Source organism: Martes martes, assembly GCF_963455335.1.
Source record: "Martes martes genome assembly, chromosome: X".
Lineage (NCBI taxonomy): Eukaryota > Metazoa > Chordata > Mammalia > Carnivora > Mustelidae > Martes > Martes martes.
This window is the reverse complement of record NC_137897.1, coordinates 19,112,931-19,133,856: the sequence shown is the minus strand read 5'-3', so window position 1 is coordinate 19,133,856 and position 20,926 is coordinate 19,112,931. Positions and strand designations below refer to the sequence as shown.

At 40.2% G+C, this 20,926-nt stretch overlaps 1 protein-coding gene across 1 annotated transcript in view; it reads right to left on the bottom strand.

Annotated features, from left to right (window-relative positions):
• The window catches only part of POLA1 (DNA polymerase alpha 1, catalytic subunit), a 183,874-nt gene that overhangs the window by 153,229 nt on the left and 9,719 nt on the right, over positions 1 to 20,926 (bottom strand). Inside the window, exons 5-6 of the mRNA XM_080795324.1 lie at positions 18,447 to 18,578; positions 13,410 to 13,584 (exon numbers count right to left, since the gene is read on the bottom strand). Of these exons, the coding sequence (XP_080651450.1) occupies positions 13,410 to 13,584; positions 18,447 to 18,578 (307 nt within the window). The remainder of the gene's footprint in view (positions 1 to 13,409; positions 13,585 to 18,446; positions 18,579 to 20,926) is intronic.

Here is a 20,926-nt window from a genome sequence, read left to right as displayed (position 1 = left end):
ATGTCCAATTCCACAAACAACTCTTATCTGCCCGTGGCAGTAACAAAGCCAAGTGGCATAGCAGGTTACTTCAGATTGATTATCATGCTGAATTTTTTAAAGAGAAGGGGTTTCATCTCGGCATTCTTGGTCACAGATCAATGATAAATTTTATAAAGGGAGGGGACACTGTAGTTACCGTAAAATATTGGGTATATAATGATCCCTCTACAAGTTACTTACATAAAAATGTCATAGAAAGGACAATTATAAGTTCAACAGGCAAATCGGTTAAATTAAATCTTTTTATGAGAACATATAATGTCATGTTAAAAAATAAGGATCACTGCTGCTGTAATCTTTCTTTTAAAGGTCAAAATCTAGGCTTAAACAAGCCCCAAATTTACTCAACATAGGAACTAGTGTTCCCAAATCCTCACGGAATTGGCAACAAGCAGCTTATTTCAAAGTTTCGGGAGAACTTAAAAGTTTTGCTGTTTATACCATAACTCATTAAGGCCGGAGTGGGACAGGAAAAAAAAGTATCTGGTGCTGCCACCTAGAGGTAGATTCTAAATTTTAAAATGTGCAAAATAGAGCGGCTACATGGGACTGCATTTATAATTATCCCTCCGAAATTAAACACTGTTATTGGAAAAGACATTAGAGCAAAATGTTAATGATCAAAGGTGTCATATATACTGTGTAATCAATATTAAACTGCTCACCATACAGTAATCATATTCATCTTTTGAGGAAGACACGCAAAACTGAATTCCAAATTCCTTATTTCTTCTGAGAGCTTTCTCTGAACAACTCACTTAAAGAAACAAATTTTATTCCCTATTTGAGAAAAGGAACTTCCATTTTTATTAGCCTGGCTTTGACAGGTAACTTCACTCATTTGGTCCAGTACAGAATAAAGGAAAGAGTAGTCTACTTGGGTCTCACGGTAGTTATCTGGGGGAAGAGGAGCCGTGGTTCTCCCTGCAGTAAGCAGAAATGATGTGTGCTTTAATTCAATCCTGTGACTTGCAGGGATACAGTCACACCATTTGCGGCGGGGGGGGGGGGGGGCTGGGGTGGGATGGGGGGGATAGAAAGTGAAATGAGATTAAAATACTGTCATTTATAATTAGAAAATTTATAGGATCTCACATTATTTTGGCAACAAGATCAAAACTCTCATGTTTCAAGAAGTATTTATAGAAAGTAATATCATAGGCATTGGGGTGGATGAGCTCAGCAGTACTGTTTTTTTACTTAAGATCACCAGATATTTAGCACACATACCTCCAATGTGACATGTAGCGCAAAATTAATTTTTCTACCATTGTACTTCATAATATTGTAAGCTATGCCTGTTCTTCGAATGTTCACCTGCCCCCATTTCCAAGGATTATTTAAACTGTTCTGAATTCAAGGCATTCAGTTGAGAGGCTGAGGCATTGGACCAAGTAATTTTCTTTCAAAGGACAAGATCTCTATTACTGCAAATGCAAATAACTATGGTAAGGCCAATTACATATGTCCGTACAAGTGGGGAAGAGGGGAAAAAATTCATTCGAATGAAATTCCAAATGAGCAAAGAGAGAAACTGATATCCCCAAGCACTTGTTTGTAATAATTACTTAAGCTACTATACTAGGTAAAAGAATATTACTGTGAATTTTTTTTTCTAAAAATTTCTTCTAGGAAACAAATCATTTGTATTTTGCATGAATCCAAGCTTTAATGTGCCTGGACTTCTTAGAGAACAATATACAAACTGAGTAGTATGATTAAAGAAAAAATTCTTGACAAATTTTTAAAAGGTGAGTGCTACATCCATATAAAGTCTTGTACAAGAGTTTTCAGAGTTTTCTTAGCAGTTTTATTCATAATAACCAGAAATTGTAAACAATCCACATGTCCCCCAACAGGAAAATGAAGACAATAAACTGGTAAAATCTCCCATGGAGTACTACTCACTAAAGAAAAAGAATGACCGCGGATAAATGGCACAAGGTGGACGAATCTCACAAATACCATGCTAAGTGAAAGAAGCTGAACATAAAAGCACACACTGTAGGAAATTACTTATATAAAATTCCAGAACAGGCAAAACTAACCTATGGTCAGAGACATAAGATGAGTGATTTCTTTTGTGAGGGGGATGCTGACTGAGAAGGAAAAAAATAGGAATGCTCTGGGTGATGCAAAAGTTCTGTGTTTTGATAAACAGAATGTATGATACTCTTAAGATAGCAGCATTTTGTTGCATGTAAATTATACTTGAAAAAAAATGCCAAATAGAAGATGCTTGTGATACACATATCCAAAGGAGGCATGTTTAGAATATCTAAGGAATGCCTGCCAATCAACAAGAAAAAGACAACCCAATAGAAAAGTACACCAAGATTTCACCAGGCACATCACAAAAGGAGATACTCAAATGGCCAAGAAGGGAAGTGAACAGATGTCCAACTTCATTTGTCATCAAAGAAATACAAATTAAAATCCCAACGTTTTGACACCACATTAAAGGAAGATTACACAAAACACCAAGGGTTGCTAAGAATGTGGAGTACAATGTATAAATCAGTTGAACCACTTTGGAAAGTCAGGAGTATCTACTAAAGCTGAACACACATGTGCCCCGGGACCCAGCAATTCTCCCAATAGAATATACCCAATAGAAATACATGCAATATACCCAATAGAAATACATGCAACTGTCCAAGAGAAGACAGGTGCAAGAATGCTCAAAACAGCACTATTCCTAATCACACAAATGTGGAAACAACCCCCAGGTGCACCTACACTAGACAGTCATCAAGTGTGGTACAGTCACGCAGTGAAATACTACACAGAAATGAAGGACAACCACTGGATGAATCTAACAAATGTAACACAAATGAAAGTAGTCAGACACAAAGAGCAAAGACACAATTTATATCATGCTAAAAAATAAACAAACCTGGGGCTCCTGGGTGGCTCAGTGGGTTAAAGCCTCTGCCTTCGGCTCAGGTCATGGTCCCAGAGTCCTGGGATCGAGCTCCGCATCGGGCTCTCTGCTCAGCAGGGAGCCTGCTTCCCCCTCTCTCTCTGCCTGCCTCTCTGCCTACTTGTGATCTGTCTGTCAAATAAATAAACAAAATCTTAAAAAAAAAAAAGAAAGAAAACCTCACCTACGATGTCAGGAATCAGGCCTGTAATTTTCTGGGGTGAGTAGAGGACAGTTTCTAGGAGGCGGCATGAGGGGGTTTATGGGGATGTAGTAATGATACAGGTTTCTTGAGCTCAGGGCTGACTACACTGGTATGTGTTTACTTTGTGAAAATTTTTCAAGCTGTTCAGTTAGGTTTTGTGTGCTTTTTCCAAATGTATGTCATACCACCAGAAAATTCAGATTGAAAAAAGTGAGAAAATGAGTGCTAAATATTTATGATATACCTGTGAGGTTGTGTCCAAACGTGTTTGACTCTAGCCATACGTTACGCACCTCCTCACAGATGTGCACAGCATCACCCAGGAAGCATTATTAGCAAAAACTAAAAGAAACTGAACTGAAATACAGTAAAGTCATTAGCTCTAACCACCCCTTCACAAGAGAGAGAGGAACATGTTAAAACATACCAGTAGGATGCAACCGGCAAACTCCAGAATAAGGGAAATTGTATAGGATACCACCACCTCCCCACAGCCCGTTTCTTAACAAGTAAATTGGAAGGATGAATTTAAAAAGAGAAGATTAACTATTATATGGAAGCAGATTAGATTCCAATCCAAACAGAGAGCTTTTTAAAAGAAGTGCACCCTTAATAAAGCCAGAGAATATGAACGCTTATTAGATATTTGATGAGATGAAGTAATTTTTTTTTTTACTAGTGATGAAAATACTGTAGTTATGCTGGAAAGGGGGGGGGAGAATCCTTGTCTTTCAGAATTGTAAAATGCAGTATTTACAGGTAAAATTATTTGGTATCTAGGTTTCACCTCAAAATAATCAGAGCAGGTGGAAAAGAGGAATACGATTTGTCCACAGTTGCAGACTGCTGAAGCTGGGTCATGAGCACCTGGGGACTTCTTATGCAATTCTCTCTACTACTGCACGTTTAGAATTTTCCCTAATAAAACATTTTAGGAATACTGTAGATCCAATTTCAAAATAAACAAGTGACTATACAAGTGGCAGACACCTGAAACTGCCTTTCATGGCAAAAATAAACCTCTCCATAACACAAATGGAAAACTTCTGAGTATTTAAAAAAAATAATATCCAAACCTTTAAGTTAAATAAACTCCCAAGATTTTTACTGTCCTTCAGAAGGCAACTCCCAAAATGTTGACAGGGAAAAAAATCCTAACGTGCAACACCCTCAAGACCTCACACAATTGTTTTAATGCTCTTGATGATAGCTTTTTTTTAATGGCTTTTAAAAATTAACATATAATGTATTATTTGCTTCAGGGTATAGGTCTGGAATCATCAGGCTTACACAATTCACAGCACTCACCATAGCACATACCCTCCGCAATGTCCATCACCCAGCCACCCTCTCCCTACCCCCAAGCCCCCCAGCAATCCGCAGTTTGTTTCCTGAGATTAAGAGTCTCTTATGGTTTGTCTCGCTCCCCAGTCCCAGCTTGTTTCATTTTTTTCCCTCCCTACCCCCAACGACCCCCCCGCCTTGCCTCTCAAATTGCTCATATCAGAGAGATCATATGATAACTGTGTTTCTCTGCTTGACTTATTTTGGTTAGCATAATACCCTCTAGTTCCATCCATGTCGTTGCAAATGGCAAGATTTCAGTTTTTTGATGGCTGCACAGTATTCCATTGTGTATATATACCACTTGATGGTAGCTCTAAATGTGAACTTTAACTTAATGAAATATATACCTCTGGGCAGGAAAAAACTTGGGAAGTATTTTCGTTCCGAATTTTAAACCTGAGAGAGGATGGTAAGTGTATGCTGAAAAAATACTTGGAAAATAAAATAGCACAAAATAAAAGACCAAGGATTGCTGCTCTTACAACAAAGTCCTCTTCTTCCCAGCCACGTTGGTAAATATGTGGCGGGGGGAGGGCAGCCAGGCTGGAAGTCCCTAGACACATCTTTTTATTCTTTTTAAAGATTTTATTTATTTATTTATTTGACAGAGACAGAGAGAGAGAGCATAAGTAGGTAGAGAGGCAGGCAGAGGGAGAGGGAGAAGCAGGCTTCCTGCAGAGCAAGGAGCCCGATGTGGGGCTGTATCCCAAGACCCTGGGATCGTGAACTAAGCTGAAAGCAGACACTTAACCTACTGAGCCACCCAGGCACCCCAACACATCTTTTTAGAAGTTAGTAACTGTTTAACCATTTTTTCTTCCGATTTTGTAAAAACTGTCTTATTTTTAATAAGAATATTACTTTTTCAAGAAGGAAGCTATAATTCGCCACCTTCACCTTTTCTGGGCTTATTCATACATATATATTTAACATAGTTTTAATCTGCATACAATGCTGTGTTCAGCTATTTTCATTTATTATGTCTTACCCATTTTTCTACAGGCTGCACAGTGTTGGTAAGTGCCATTTTGGTATACTTAATTAAGATGATGCATCTTTTTAACCCACTGAGCCACCCAGGCACCCGATGATGCATCTTTTTAAAAAACTTGATCTAGCCATTTGTATGTCTTCATTGGAGAAGTGTCTGTTCATATCTTCTGCCCATTTTTTAATATGATTATCTGTTTTGTGTGTGTTGAGTTTGAGGAGTTCTTTATAGATCCTGGATATCAACCTTTTATCTGTACTGTCATTTGCAAATATCTTCTCCCATTCCGTGGGTTGCCTCTTTGTTTTGATGACTGTTTCTTTTGCTGTGCAGAAGCTTTTTATCTTGATGAAGTCCCAGAAGTTCATCTTTGCCTTTGTTTCCTTCGCCTTTGGAGACATATCTTGAAAGAAGTTGCTGTGGCTGATATCAAAGAGGTTACTCCCTATGTTCTCCTCGAGGATTCTGATGGATTCCTGTTCTCCAATGAAGACATACAAATGGCTACCAGACACATGAAAAAATGTTCATCATCACTAGCCATCAGGGAGATTCAAATCAAAACCACATTGAGATACCACCTTACACCAGTTAGAATGGCCAAAATTAGCAAGACAGGAAACAACGTGTGTTGGAGAGGATGTGGAGAAAGGGGAACCCTCTTCCACTGTTGGTGGGAATGCAAACTGGTGCAGCCACTTTGGAGAACAGTGTGGAGATTCCTCAGGAAATTAAAAATAGATCTTCCCTATGACCCTGCAATTGCACTGCTGGGTATTTACCCCAAAGATACAGATGTAGTGAAAAGAAGGGCCATCTGTACCCCAATGTTTATAGCAGCAATGGCCACGGTTGCCAAACTGTGGAAAGAACCAAGATGCCCCTCAACGGATGAATGGATAAGGAAGATGTGGTCCATATACACTATGGAGTATTATGCCTCCATCAGAAAGGACGAATACCCAACTTTTGTAGCAACATGGACAGGACTGGAAGAGATTATGCTGAGTGAAATAAGTCAAACAGAGAAAGTCAAGTATCATATGGTTTCACTTATTGGTGGAGCATAACAAATAATATAGAGGACAAGGGTAGATGGAGAGGAGAAGGGAGTTGAGGGAAATTGGAAGGGGAGGTGAACCATGAGAGACTATGGACTCTGAAAAACAACCTGAGGGTTTTGAAGGGGCGGGGTGGGAGGGTAGGGGAACCAGGTGGTGGGTATTAGGGAGGGCACAGATTGCATGGAGCACTGGGTGTGGTGAAAAAACAATGAATACTGTTACGCTGAAAATAAATAAAAAATTAAAAAAAAAAACAAAAAAAAAAAAACTTGATCTACAGGGCACCTGGGTGGCTCAGCTGGTTGAGTGCTCAAGCCATGATCCTGGAGTCCTGGGATTGAGTCCTATTGGGCTCCTTGCTTAACGGAGTCTGCTTCTCCCTCTGCTCCCCCACAAAATGCTCTCTCTCTCTCTCAAATACATAAATAAAATCTTTTAATAAATTTGATCTATAGTTACTAGTGCTACACCATATACTTGAAAGTTCCTGAGAGTACACCTTAAGCATTCTCACCATAGTGAAAAAAGTTAACTATGGAAACTATGTGAGGTGATAGATGTATTAATGCTCTTGATCTTGGTAATCATTCTACAATGTATATGTATATAAAATCATCACTTTGTACACTTTGAATATATTTAATTATATTTGTTAATTATTTCTCAATTAAGTTAAAATTTTTTAAAAATTGACCTAACTTATAAATGAGAGAAATTCCCATTTTTTCCTGGAAATTCCAACTGTTACAAAACCAGGACAGTATTAGTCCCAGTGATTATCCTTAACATGCCCCAGCTTGGCTGAAAGTCTCCAGGGTCTCTTGCCTGACTTAGGTGAGCAGTGTCACTGCAGGCCCTCATGTGCCACATGGAGTGGCTGAGATGGCCTGGGTCACCAGCGTGGAAGTCAGGGCCCCGGCCATTCAGCCATGGGCTAGAAGAACTAATGAAAGGTGGGAACAGGCAACCATTCCCAAGTCCACACTGGCCTCTTCAAAGTGCATTCCCATAATGCCCCAAATCCCAACACCTTCATAAACTCTTCCCTGGTGGCCCCAGCCACAAGTGGTCTCTGCTTCCCCTGAGTACCTGAAATCCTCTATTTTACCTCTTTTGGGACATGAACTGTACTGTCCACTAGACCTCCCCACAACAGTGAAACCGACTAAATGGACTGGGCTGTAATTTGAGTGAAAGAGCCATGGCTTACTCATCTTCATCTCCCTCACAGCGCCCATTATGATGCTGAGCACAGCAGGTCTTCAACATTAATCTATTCAATGAATGCAAAAGTAGGCTGGGAGCGTGATCCATTTGATGATGTGAATGGAATGGCGCTCCATCCTAGAAGAGATGGTTCTTATCATCTGACAAGATAATATACTGTTTTGCATCTGGTGTGATCTTACTTTTAAAATTTTATTAATTATGGTATAGAAAATATTTAAGGTTTGCAAATGATGGTCATGTGTGTACATTCTTCTAAGAGCTTAACTGTGAAAAAGGCGAGAGTCTTATCACAAAGAAATACCTGAGGCCTGCGCGGGTGCTATCACCCTATTCCCAACCACCTGTGTCTTACCCACCCTCCCCCCAGCATCTTTTGTAGGTCTGTCTCCCTGGGCCTGCTAAAAGCACCTCCAGTACTGCTTGGCCTGCTGTTGCACTTATTTCTTGGATATTACTGGACCCTGTCTATTGACAAAAAAAATGCCTTCTGTAACCCGTGTGGTATGGGACCATTTTTTAAAAAGGGAATCTTTACTTTCCAATTTAATCCAGGAAGACCCTGGGTTAACCATGCTGTCATGTGTTAAACCCTACTTTCAGAGATTAAATTCTAAATTCTCATGTTCTCCCAAAATCCAGTTTCTCAGGACCAGTGAGAAAACTGCCCAGGTAGCCAAGTGCCTGCAATCTACCAGTGACCATGAAGAAATGTACTTGACAGCTATTATACAAATCACTGTTCATTGGATGAATTATGTAATTCTAAGTACTGTTATGCATGAAATATAAATTTATTAAAAGATGAAATTCAAGGATGAACTTTAGACTATCCTTATCACTGGCCTGTTTTGCCAGGTACAGAAGACTATTTGGATGCTGAAGCATACTGTGAATATTTCCTCCACAGACGATAAAGAGCTTTCACTAGAACAAGAGAGGAGAAAAAAACCTACGATCTGGAGAACAAAAGCTAAGAGTTCCAAGTTTTAGTGGCCACATTCCCCATTGGGCTATTGTGTAAGAAGAGTAATACTATATTTTTTTCCATTCACAGATGGAAAAGAGTAAAATTTTGCTTTATTTAAGCCCAACAGCAATAATCTTACATGGGTTTCAGAAAAATGATACACATTTTACTGTGGGATAATGAGGACCATTAGTTATTAGAGAGAACAAATTATTCTCCTTCAATTCAACACACTTATTCATTCACTTATTTAATAGACTATCCTCTCTCCTTTTCACTAAAATGGCCTTCCCATACAGAACACCTGGCCGTGCAACATGCCACCAGACAGACTTCAGGAGGTGTCTTGATAGGGAGAAAAATAGTCAGAGAATTTCCAAAGTGAAGCCACAGGATAAAACCAACACTTGATGCTTGCCTTTCATTTCAAGGAAAGCAGTATAAAAGCAATAGAAAAAGAAAAAGGTAGTTGAAAAATATACTTGTTCTCCACAAAAGAGTCTTAAAAATAAAAAATCATGAACTTAATAATTTTCCTAAATGAAATTATGCCATTATTCCTGATTTCTTTGTACTGACTAAAAGGACAAAGTATCAAACTTCACTGAAGTTTCAACACTGTAATACATTTCATTAGTCAAAGATAAAAACTACATTAAAAGCAAGAGAATTATTTTATGTCTGTGATTAGGCAGTTGGAGGGCTTGTATTTTATGTATACATTTGTACACTTCAACTTATTTAACAGTGTCAGTTCACTAACTGCAGTTTTTTTTTATATAAAGAAAACAGATTTAGAATTTTAAAAACAAATTACAGTAATTTTATGCCTACAGCTTGCACCTCTTAGAAACCATGTACCCCCTAACACTCCCCTTACTTCCCCACCACTTTCCCACCTCCTCCCTCCTTCTCTCTAAAACCACAGGCTAAGTGAGAGCTGGTAACAGGGGCCTCAAATCCTCTAGTGAAGAACAGCCACCACGGTTTTTGACTTGGGGCAGAGGAATAAAGGATGCAGATCACAATGTGGCTCTGGCACAGGGTAGGGAGCAAATGCCTGCAAAGAACTGCCTGGAGACCTTCCATGCTTTCTACAGATCTTTATGGTAACTGGCATTTGCTGTCCTGCAATCCACTAACGTGGACCTCGTATGGGAAAAAAGGGAGAGATAAAGGACTCCAGGATTTTGCCGGTAGATGGGTGGATACTGCTGGTGATGGCAGGAGGTGCAGCAGGAGAAGTGGCCGAATGGGGGAGGAGGGGGACGGCACAGTGAAGACAACTTCACAGGTCCTCAATGTAAGAACTGCTATCAAGTGGCAAAAGATAAAAATCAGAAAAAGATAAAAAGGTGTGTAACCGTAACTGCTTGAGAGCTGAAGACACAGATTCTTTCAGGAGCTCTGACTGGCTACCTGGCATCAAGAGCCTACAGGTCGGGGCAGGGGGGAAGGGGCGGTGGCAGAGGGGGACTGGGCAAGACTGTGCACAAGCATGGACGGCTCCCACTGTGGACTGAGACTGGTCAGTAATAACATGAACCCTCTGAAGACAGGCCTCATGAGGCTACCAGCTTTGAAAATCATTTTTGAAAACTGGTTCTATAAGGCAGCTGCAATTAGGATAAAGTTTGTCCTTAAGCAAGTCAAAATCTGCCCACTGTTTAATTTGTAGTTATCTTAAATCTGACTCTAGAACCAACAGAATCAGTGTGGTCCCCTCTGTGACCAGTGTTGAGCAGGCATCAGACTACCCCTGGGCAGCCTCCACCACCCTTCACTCGACTGCTCTTTGCCTCAGACACAAGGCTGTGCTCTTACTTTGACATGTCCCTCGTGAGATGGCGCTTATTCCGTCTACTCCCACTCAGCGCTGGGCCACTGGGAAATTTTAAACCAAGGAAGTGAAGGGCAGCACTCAGCCTTTAGGCCAGGTTCTTGGTGATGCAAACAGAAAAACTGGGGAGATGTATTCTTTAAAGAAATGGCTCCACTCAGGGGGTTTTGGTGCTTATGCTGGGGGCCAGGGAGGCAGTGGCTACTGGTCCAGGGGGTGCAGTGGGGAGAAGAGGGAATATAGCAAAGAAAATGAAGCTCCCGCTACTTCACATCCGCGCCTGCTTGGGGACCTCTGTTAGAGGCTCCCCGAGCGAAGAACAGGAAGTAGCGTGTTCAGCATAGTGGTGAGGAGCACAAGATGTGGAGTCACAGACAGCTGAGTCTCCATCTGACCACAGCCAGCCACCTATGAGCTACGCAACAAGACCAAGTTAGCGATCTTTCTTTCTTTTTTTTTTTTTAAAGATTTTTTTTTAAAATTTATTTGACAGACAGAGACCACAAGTAGGCAGAGAGGCAGAGAGAGAGGGGGAAGCAGGCTCCCTGCTGAGCAGAGAGCCTGATGCGGGGCTCGATCCCAGGACCCTGAGATCATGACCTGAGCCGAAGGCAGAGGCTTAACCCACTGAGCCACCCAGGCGCCCCAGTTAACGATCTTTCTAAGCCTCGGCTTCCTTCCCTATAAAATGGAACGAATAGAAGGCTGGTGCAAAGATTAAATTAGATAACATATGCAAAGTACTTATTACAGTATCCCACAGAGTAAGCACCCAACACAGGGGCAAGAAAAAAGGAGGAAGCTAAGAAGTATTGAGCATTTACACTCCCCTCCTCCCAGCTGAGGATGTATAAACATCATCAAATACAACTCAACTTGGAGAACACATTTTAGGACGATTTGGATAGCAGATTTTATCTTCCTCATTAAGTTTTGCTTAGGCAAATATCAAAAATGAGTTTCCACTTCCAGAGCAGACAATGGTGGGGGTAGGGGAGTCAGGGCTGACAGGCAGGAGCTCAGAAAAATACTCAGCAGGGGCAGGATGGCAAACATGTGTCTTATTCATGTGTCCAATCCCAGTCCAAACATGCATAGCGAGCACTAACTACGTATAAATGTTTCCTTTTCAATTTTTTTTTCCAAATTCTAGTTAGTTAACATATAGTGTCATATTGGTTTCAGGAGTAGAATTCAGTGATTCATCGCTTACATACAACACCCAGTGCTCAACACAAGTGTCCTCCTTAATACCCATCACCCATCTAGCCCATTCCCCACCTACCTCCGTCCATCGACCCTCAGTTCTCTATCACTACAAATCTATTACGGTTTGCTTCCCTCTTTTTTTCCTCCTCTTCCCATATGTTCATCTGTTTTGTTTCTTAAATTCCACATGAGTAGAATCATATGGTATTGGTCTTTCTCTGACTTACTTCGCTTAGCATAATACACTCTAGCTCCATCCATGTCGTTGCAAATGGCAAGATTTCATTCTTTTCAATGAAACTATGTACAAATCGAATGGACTGGAGAAGTGTGGACACACGTATGCAGAAGCCTGGCAAGAGAGTGGAAAGTAGCTGCTAACAACACAGACTGAGTAATCTTTCTGCTCCAGGCCTGCGCCGAGCACTGCACATGCATCATTCTACTGCTCCCGCAGAGCAACTGCAGTTTACAATCCCAGAAACCAAGGCTTAGATCAAGGTTTAGAGGTTTGCAAAAGCCACAGAGCTTGTGAATAGTAGAACCAGCATATAAGCCCAAGTCCCTATGATGTCAAAGCCCATGTCTAAGCCAGACATTTTAATGAGAAGAGGGGGAGAATTTTCCATGAAGCAGGGACAGAATGAGCAATGACTTATTTAGGGGATCCCTAAGTACACTGATTAAGAAAGAAGGCTAGAAATACAGGTTTGAGTTCCAAAGTCAGAGTTTGCAACTGCCAGAGTTAAAGACTGTGAGATGTCAGTGGCATTTGGACTTTACTTACAGGAAGTGAGGTACCATCTAAGGACTTTATTAGGCAGTATTCTAAAAATATTCATCTTTGCCTACAATGGGATAGAGTAGACATCTTAAATCAATGTAACTCTTAACATGCTGGTCATCCAGAAATGAAACCAGAGCAAGTAATGAAATACATTTCTAAGCATGAGATAACTATCTGGTGCCATAGCAAAAAGTTAAAAAATGCTGAGGTTTTAGAGTTGACCAGCACCTCTTGGGATGATGAGAAATTAGGAATCAGCTAATTCCTGGAAGGTAACAGCATGTCTAGTTTTCAAAGAATTTAAAATAAAGCAAGAGTAGGATACTTACAGGGAAACGAATACTAAAAATTAAACTTTTTAATGTTAAAAAAGCTGTGTATTCTCACTTTATACAAAAATACATTTAGAGACAGAGACAAGATAAACCAACCATCACAATACCATCAATCTCCTTATTAATGGAAGTTCACCAATTAAAGCCACAACAATGTAAGCTCAGCCCCTGTAACTGTGCCTAAAATGTCTTCATTCCTTCTCTTGCCTTCCCTTTCTTCCCTTGGCATTTACTGACTGAGTGCCTACTGTGGGGCAGGCACACGGCTATAGAGGTAGGAAGCATACAGGGTCCACAGTCTATGAAGAGAGGTAGACATTAACCAACCAACCACAAAAATAAATGCCCAACTATAAACAAAGAATTGCTCAACACACACCACACCCATAAACAAGGCTCACAACAGATGAGGGAAGACTATGAGTGCTGGCAAAGCTGGCTAAAAGCCTATGTGAGGGGCGGCACTTACCTAACCATGTTGCAATGAGGACAGCATCAATTCCATCTATTGGCTCACAGATCCGAGCCACGACTGGGTGGATCTGCTGAGCCAGGTAGTACTGGGTGTCAATAGTTAAATTGTCCTGTTTCTGTAGCTGCTCAGGTGCATAGGCCCTCTGACCTGCGGTGAGGTTTGACCCATCCTACAAAAGGGCATAGTACAGGTAAAGCTGTAGGAAATTCAATCACGCTATAAACATACTTGCCCCAAAAGAGGGACAATGATTCAAATTTTATATATTCATTCCAAACACCAAAAAGTCCTTTTGACCGATTGGTGAACACTTCATATGTATCTAAGAGTAGGAAGGTCAAGGAAAACACGTCACCCGCTGTGCAAGAATGTAAATCCAGCAGGTGTTGCGTTCTACTTTGTGCTGAAACATGAAACCAACAAGATGGCATGACTAGATTAAATAATTCCACCTGCCATATCACAGAAGCACACTGAAAGACTTGCTAACTACTAGTCTAGTCAGAAAGGTCTTTTAGGAATGATGAGAAAAAACATGGGTGGTCCTTTTAATACAATCCCTTCATGCAAGAATTCTAGTCATAATCTCATCTTAAAGGGCCCAGGGGTCATATTTTTTATGAGAGCTTTATGTATTGAGAAGCAAATGAGCAAGGGGAAAGAAAGGGAATGAAACCCACAGAGTAGTAACTTATATACAAGATATAATAGATAGGAATAAAATTAATGAGCCATCTTGGTGGAGTGGTAATGCTCTAGAAGCAAAATATTTGGCCAGTGGAATGAAGGATATGCCATTTTGCACTGTTTACACGGTTCTCCTCAAGGAAAGGAAAGGAAGATGGGTTGAAGAGGATCTTTTCAAAGGCTTCCTCTTAATAAAAGTTGTGTAATTCTATGTAACTGGTCCATATACAGCCCTGTGGGTGAGGTCACCATCATCTGTGATTCAAAAAAAAGTTATCACACTACTGGGCCAACATCTGACAACTCACTCCACCCTTCTTTCTCTACAACAACAGAACTTAATATTCAGACTAGTCAATTTTGACTATTCACAGTGCTAAGCTGCTCTGCAAAACGGATAGCATGAAAACCCTATTCTTTCATTCTTGCTACAATCGGCCCCTTCTCAGCTCAGCACCCAGCCCAAAGCAGAGGCTACTTGCACACTGCTATCTTCAGACTGGAGGCAGGGACCTCCTTCTCTGGCAAGGGTCTTGATGGAAGCCAACTGGGATGTTTATCAACTAAGTCCTACATAGTCTAGGATATAATGAAATACTTAGAAAGCAAACCGTGGATTAAAAGACTTGTCAAATAATTATTTCATGAGTTCACAACACAGTAAAAGAAATTAGGTAGAATTCATCACCTTTAATTGTTGCCCTCTGCGAAGTCTGAATTATTAGATGGGAGTAAGATGACAGTCAATGACAAAAAGAGGGTGAAAAATCACTGGGCAGTGTCTTTACACACTTCAACTATATTCAGACTGACTTCATTAACTAACGCCTGAAACCTGATCAATTTACAGGACTGTTTTTTTTTTTTTTAACTGGTCTGTCCTAGCAACACTGAGGGATGCCTGGCTAGCTCAGTCAGTTGAGCATTTGAACCTTGATTTCAACTTAGGTCATGATCTCGGGGTCAGGAGATCGAGCCCCGCATTGTGCTCTGTGCTAGGTACACAGGCTGCTTGAGATTCTCTCTCTGACACCCCCCCCAAAATAAAGATTATATAGCAATGTTAAGTTTACCATTTTGTAATGGTGAATAAAATCAAATTTATACAGGGGCACCTGGGTGGCTCACTCAGTTAAGTGTCTGCCTTTTGACTCAGGTCATGATCTCAGGGTCCTGGGATCGAGTTCCCCGTCAGGTTCCCCGCTAAGCGGGGAGTCTGCTTTTCCCTCCCTTTGCCCCTCTCTCCAACTTGTGCTTCCTCACTCACTCTCTCCCAAATAAATAAATAATATCTTTGAAGAAAATCAAATTTCTACAGCCAAATTTTTTTAAAAGCATGTGAGTTACTTTCCAATATATCATTAGACGATGTTCTCACAGTAAGTTTTTTTAAAAAGCAGTTGAAAATTTCTAAGCATATCCTCAGTTAAGAAAGTTTTTATTTTAAATAACCACATGAAGGACCAGTTTTAACACTGACCCAAACATATTTCTTATTGTATTTAAAAAATCTGAACCCAAACATGACTAAAGTCAAAAGAATTGGTAAGACAGGTTTTGCTGTGCTATGTTGGAAAAACATCTAGGCCATGACATAACATATATCTCTCACAGACCTAATTCTCAAACCTAGCAAGATCCGATGGTATATGCAATAACACATGGTGTACACCTTTAAATTCAGATTAAGAAGCAATGTTGGTCTTCCTTGAAGAGACTATGTAGTTAATTTGTGAACTTCACAAAGTACATACTTCACAGAGACAACCAGGTGCAGTCAATTCATTCAAAACTATGTCGTTGGGGGTATAGCTCAGTGGTAGAGCATTTGACTGCAAAACTATGTCGTCATCTTTAGTAGGAAACTAATGGAAAAAAGTTAATGAGTGACAAGTGGCCCCTTAAAACAATTATGCTAAAGGCACACCTTATGCTAATTATGTCTAATGAAAGTTACTAATAATTGAGGTTTAACCCACTGAGCCACCCAGGCGCCCCTTAATAATTGAGGTTTAAAACTTAACCAACAAGTGGAAGTTGATCTCAGCAAATCACATAGGTTTTACAAGTTGATGGACTACAATGTAAATCTGACACCAAAAACATTACTCTCTGAACTCATCTGAATGTAGAGTCAGAATAAATTATCACTAGAGTACTACAGTCTAAATATAAATTTCAAACAAAACAGAACCTGTCTAGGAAACAGACTATTTGTGGAGGGCACCTTTGCTTAGAGCAGTATTGTTCTTTTCAAAGTGTATCATCATACATTTTCAAAAAAAAAATTCTAAAAATATGGCTGTGTTAAGAAACAGAATAATTTGGGCACTTAAAAGCAAAAGAGGTAGGGAGATTTGGCTCACAAATGTGCTCAAAGTGGGCCTGGCCCACTGTTAGGGGACAGAGGCAAATTAAAGTCCTACAGCTTTTCAGGGCACCTGGATGGCCCAGTGGGTTAAGCCTCTGCCTTCAGTTCAGGTCATGATCTCAGGGTCTGGGGATTGAGCCCCACCGGGCTCTCTGCTCAGCGGGGAGCCTGCTTCTCACCTCCCACCACCCCCCCACCCTACTCTGCCTGACTCTCTGCCTACTTGGGATCTCACTTTCTCTGTGAGATAAATAAATAAATAAAATCTTTAAAAAAAAAAGTCCCACAGCTTTTCTTGGTATACGATGAGAAGCATAAACAAAAAGAAACATGAACTATAGTTTTAAAAAGCAAGAAAGTTAAGGCCCAGCACCAGTGGATGGGGAAAATGTTGAAAACACATCAAATTGGATTTATTGTACTGTATCAGCATCAGCAATTTTTGAGCTTTACTAGCTCAATAAGCCCTGGGAAAAAGAGATCATAATACCTAGTATCTAGACATCAAGGAACATAACCTTGACTTTTAAATCTATCGATCACACTACCATAGATCTCCATTCCAGATTTAGCCAAAACATAATTGTGACTGGATTTCATTATTAGATGTTATTTCACGGAACCTATTTAATTTTTCAAAGCTATATTGCCATCTGCTCCTGTCATTAATAATCTGAGAGCTTTTCCATGTATGTGAAGTCATAAGTGAAAAAAAAAGCTAGCCTATTTACCAAAATCTTTATTTGCATAATATGAAAATTGTTTTTTTGAGATGAGACTTGTCAGAGGCAATATGCAAAGCACATTAAGGGCTTGAGCGAGTCAGACATTTATGGAAATATTTTCCTGCAGGAATTGGCTTTCTGTAACAGTTCTTAATCAAGGGTAACCCTAGGAGGGAGACAGAGTCAAGTGCTGATTCCTGTCCATGTACTTAAATCATTTGTTATGTACATCACCCACAGTACTGAGCAGATATTAGCAGATAATTTTTTAAATCCTGAAAAGACTACGATTTAAAAACACATTGATTGTAGTTTGAAAAAGATCAATCATAATGCAATGAAATTTAAGGCTTATCTAATTTTTTTACAGTAATAACAAAATGCAATAATTAATTAATTAAAAAGAAAGTTATTACACAGATGAATTATGCCTTTTGGTAAGTATACCACACCACAGTAATTTTAAAGAATTTGGATAGAGGCTGTGACTTTTTTTTTCCCAAAAGGAAGAGATGAGACTTCTCCTTTGTTCCAATGGAGTTAAGTGCTTTCAAAGAAAAAAACTGCTCTTGTGTCCTACCCTCTCTCCTCATCCCTGTCACAGGCATGCTACTCTCCAAAGAAACTGGTTAGTGGTTTAAACCTGTGTTCCAGAAAGGGTAGAGGTTCCTCAGAGGTGCCACACGGAAGAGGGAGAAGGCAAGGAGGTGGGTTCTAGGCCCCCCTCCACTCAAAATACAACAAACAAACCGGTGAGATCATTTGTGTTTTCTTCCTAAGGCATGTTTTTGGGGGTCTCGTACCTTTCTCCATATTAACAAGCACTTCACATTTTTCTTAAGTAACTCTTAGAACATAAGCTAGGGAAAATGTATTTACTCTCTTATTTTAAGTATTCATAATGGAATCTGTGGCAAAAGGAATGATAATGGACTACTGCTGGACATATGACCAAATTTACAAACATTTTTCACTTAAGTGAATTAAGGGTTGAAACAGTACCTACTGTTATGCATCTGTCTCACCAAAACAATTTCAGTGAACCAGGACACCAGTCTTAAAGGTTTTATGAAAATTTTAGTAAAATATACCATACCTCTAATGCTTCAAATGTTATAAAACCAACCAGACTAACCCATCTCTTTACAACATCAATTATTTGGAAGACCATTAAGTAAGACACTGTGGTGATCTGAGTTTTACTTGGGGTTATGGGGTCCAGGAGTCTTATTAATTGCTATGGTTTACCTGACAGATGACATACGACACAGTATCTCCAGCTTTCACCTTTCTGCCTCCTTGAGAATTCATCCAGAGGGCAACATGTACATGAGGTAGGCTTTTTTTATCAGGATAATCCTGGGGATCCTTTGTCAATGCCTAAAAGAGAAAATGAGGAAACCAAAAGCCCCAAACATTAAAATAAAACCCTTCTCAGACAGATATACACTAAACACATCTTTCCTAGAATCCTATCTGACACATAAACATAAAAAGGACAAAAGCTATATATAGAAAACAGTGCCACAATCTTTAGACATTCCATCCTCAAGGCTCCTCCCTCCTTCATTTACTAACTAATATAACTAGATGCAACTCTGGCAAAAAAGAAATAGAAGTTTATGGGCCATGGCATGTAATACTTGCATATAAAAAAATTCAGACTATAGAAATTCAGTTTTCTATGAAGTCTTCAGTTTCTCTTAATGCCTGCAATTCCCTCACTGAATTAAGTGGTTAGTAAGGACTGATGTAGATAGGCTACTCTGACTTAATGATCTCTTTCTCAAAGGCTCCTCTAGCCTAAATAAATCTCAAAGGTACAAGAAATTGGTGGATTTATTCGCACTGTTAATTTAAGTTCTATAAAGGCAGAAAGAATGAGTTTCTAAGAGAAAGTAAGCCCCACGAGCGCAGGGACATATTAGCCTGGCTTGCAGTACTCAGTGCTCAGAACAATTCCTGGCAAACAGCAACAACCAAATGTTGGCAGAATTATTTCGCTCACTCTGCAATAATTCACTACGTTCAAGCACTGTAAAGTATTGTGAGATGAGTAAGACAGTCACTGGTCCTAAGTCATCTGCTATTAGTAGACAATTCCTCATTCTGCAAATAAAATCTCTAAAATAAGCCACATGTGCCATAAGGGACATGTGAACAGTATTAGGGAGAGAGTTTAGAGAGGCAAAGATCACTTCCATCTGAGAGCAGAAATCACAGAAGTAAAAAACTTGAGCTGGCATGTGAAGAAAAAGAGGATTTTAAGAAAAGGTGACAGGAGCAAGAACATTCTGGGTAGTGATAAAAGCAAAAGTTAAGAAAGAGGTAACCAAAATACAGTCCATCAGACTGGAACTCAGTATGCACGAAGGGTAGGAGAGAGATATTAGCCTCGTGGCTGGTTTCAAAAGACAAGAAGAACAGCAGGGGGCAGGGTGCCCCGCATGACTAGATCACCTCAATGTGGTCTGCAGAACCCTTAGGGTTCCAGATAGCCTTTCAGGGAGTCAAGAGGTCAAAATTATCATCCTGACAATACAGTTTGCACTGGTGATGCAGAAACAATGGTAGGTAAAAGTTCTCACGTCTCATAAACATGAATCAGGGCAGCCACACCGAACTATACTACCACTTGTATTCTTCACCACCACACACTCAGAGAGAGAGAGAGAGAGAGAGAGAGAGACACACACACACACACACGCACGCGCACGCCAATTTCACTAAAGAATGCCCTTCATGGAAGAGCAAAGATTAGTCTTTTAAGCTCCTGACCCTGAACAGAAAAGGCTAGTATTTTGTGGGATGAAATAAGTACACACAAGACATGTCTACTGCATACTGAAGAATGAAGTTTGCTCGAGAAAAAGCACTTGTGCAAATGTTTCGAGTTACAAACTAAACTAGCTGCCTTGTTCACAGAACATAATTCTTCCTTGCAAGCATGATAGGCCAGCTACTGCTATTCAAACGTGAGTTTCTGGCAGATAATTTTTTTTCTTTTTAAAAGATTTTATTTACTCATTTTTGAGAGAGAGAGAGAGAGCACGAGCAAGGGGGAGGGGCAGAGGGAGAGGGAGAACCAGACTCCCCACTGAGCAGGGAGCCTGACATGGGGCTCCATCCCAGGAACCTGAGATCATGACCCCAGCTGAAGGCAGACGCTAAACCAACTAAGCCACCCAGGTGCCTCAATGGCAATTTCTCAAAAAAGAACAGAGTGAGCCTGCAACTTCAAGAATAACAAATGCAGTACATCCCGCCTATGATAAAATTCAACCTTTCAAGCACAAATTAGAATTGTGGAAAACTTGTTTGCATGTGTGTGAGCTTGACGGCTTCTCAATACTTAAAGACTTTTCTGATGATACAGGTAGGAATACTTTAAAATGTGATTTTTTTTTAAAGATTTATTTATTTATTTATTTGTCAGAGAGAGAGAGAGAGGAGCGAGAGTGAGCACAAGCAGACAGAGTGGCAGGCAGAGGGAGAAGCAGGCTCCCTGCCGAGCAAGGAGCCCGATGTGGGACTCGATCCCAGGACGCCGGGATCATGACCTGAGCCGAAGGCAGCTGCTTTACCAACTGAGCCACCCAGGCGTCCCAAAATGTGATTTTTGATAATGTACAATGAAATGCATCAATATTTGGAAGATCTGTAAAACCCAGGAAACTAACATTTCACAAATGACCAAAGCATTATGTCATGCATCAGTAAAATATCTA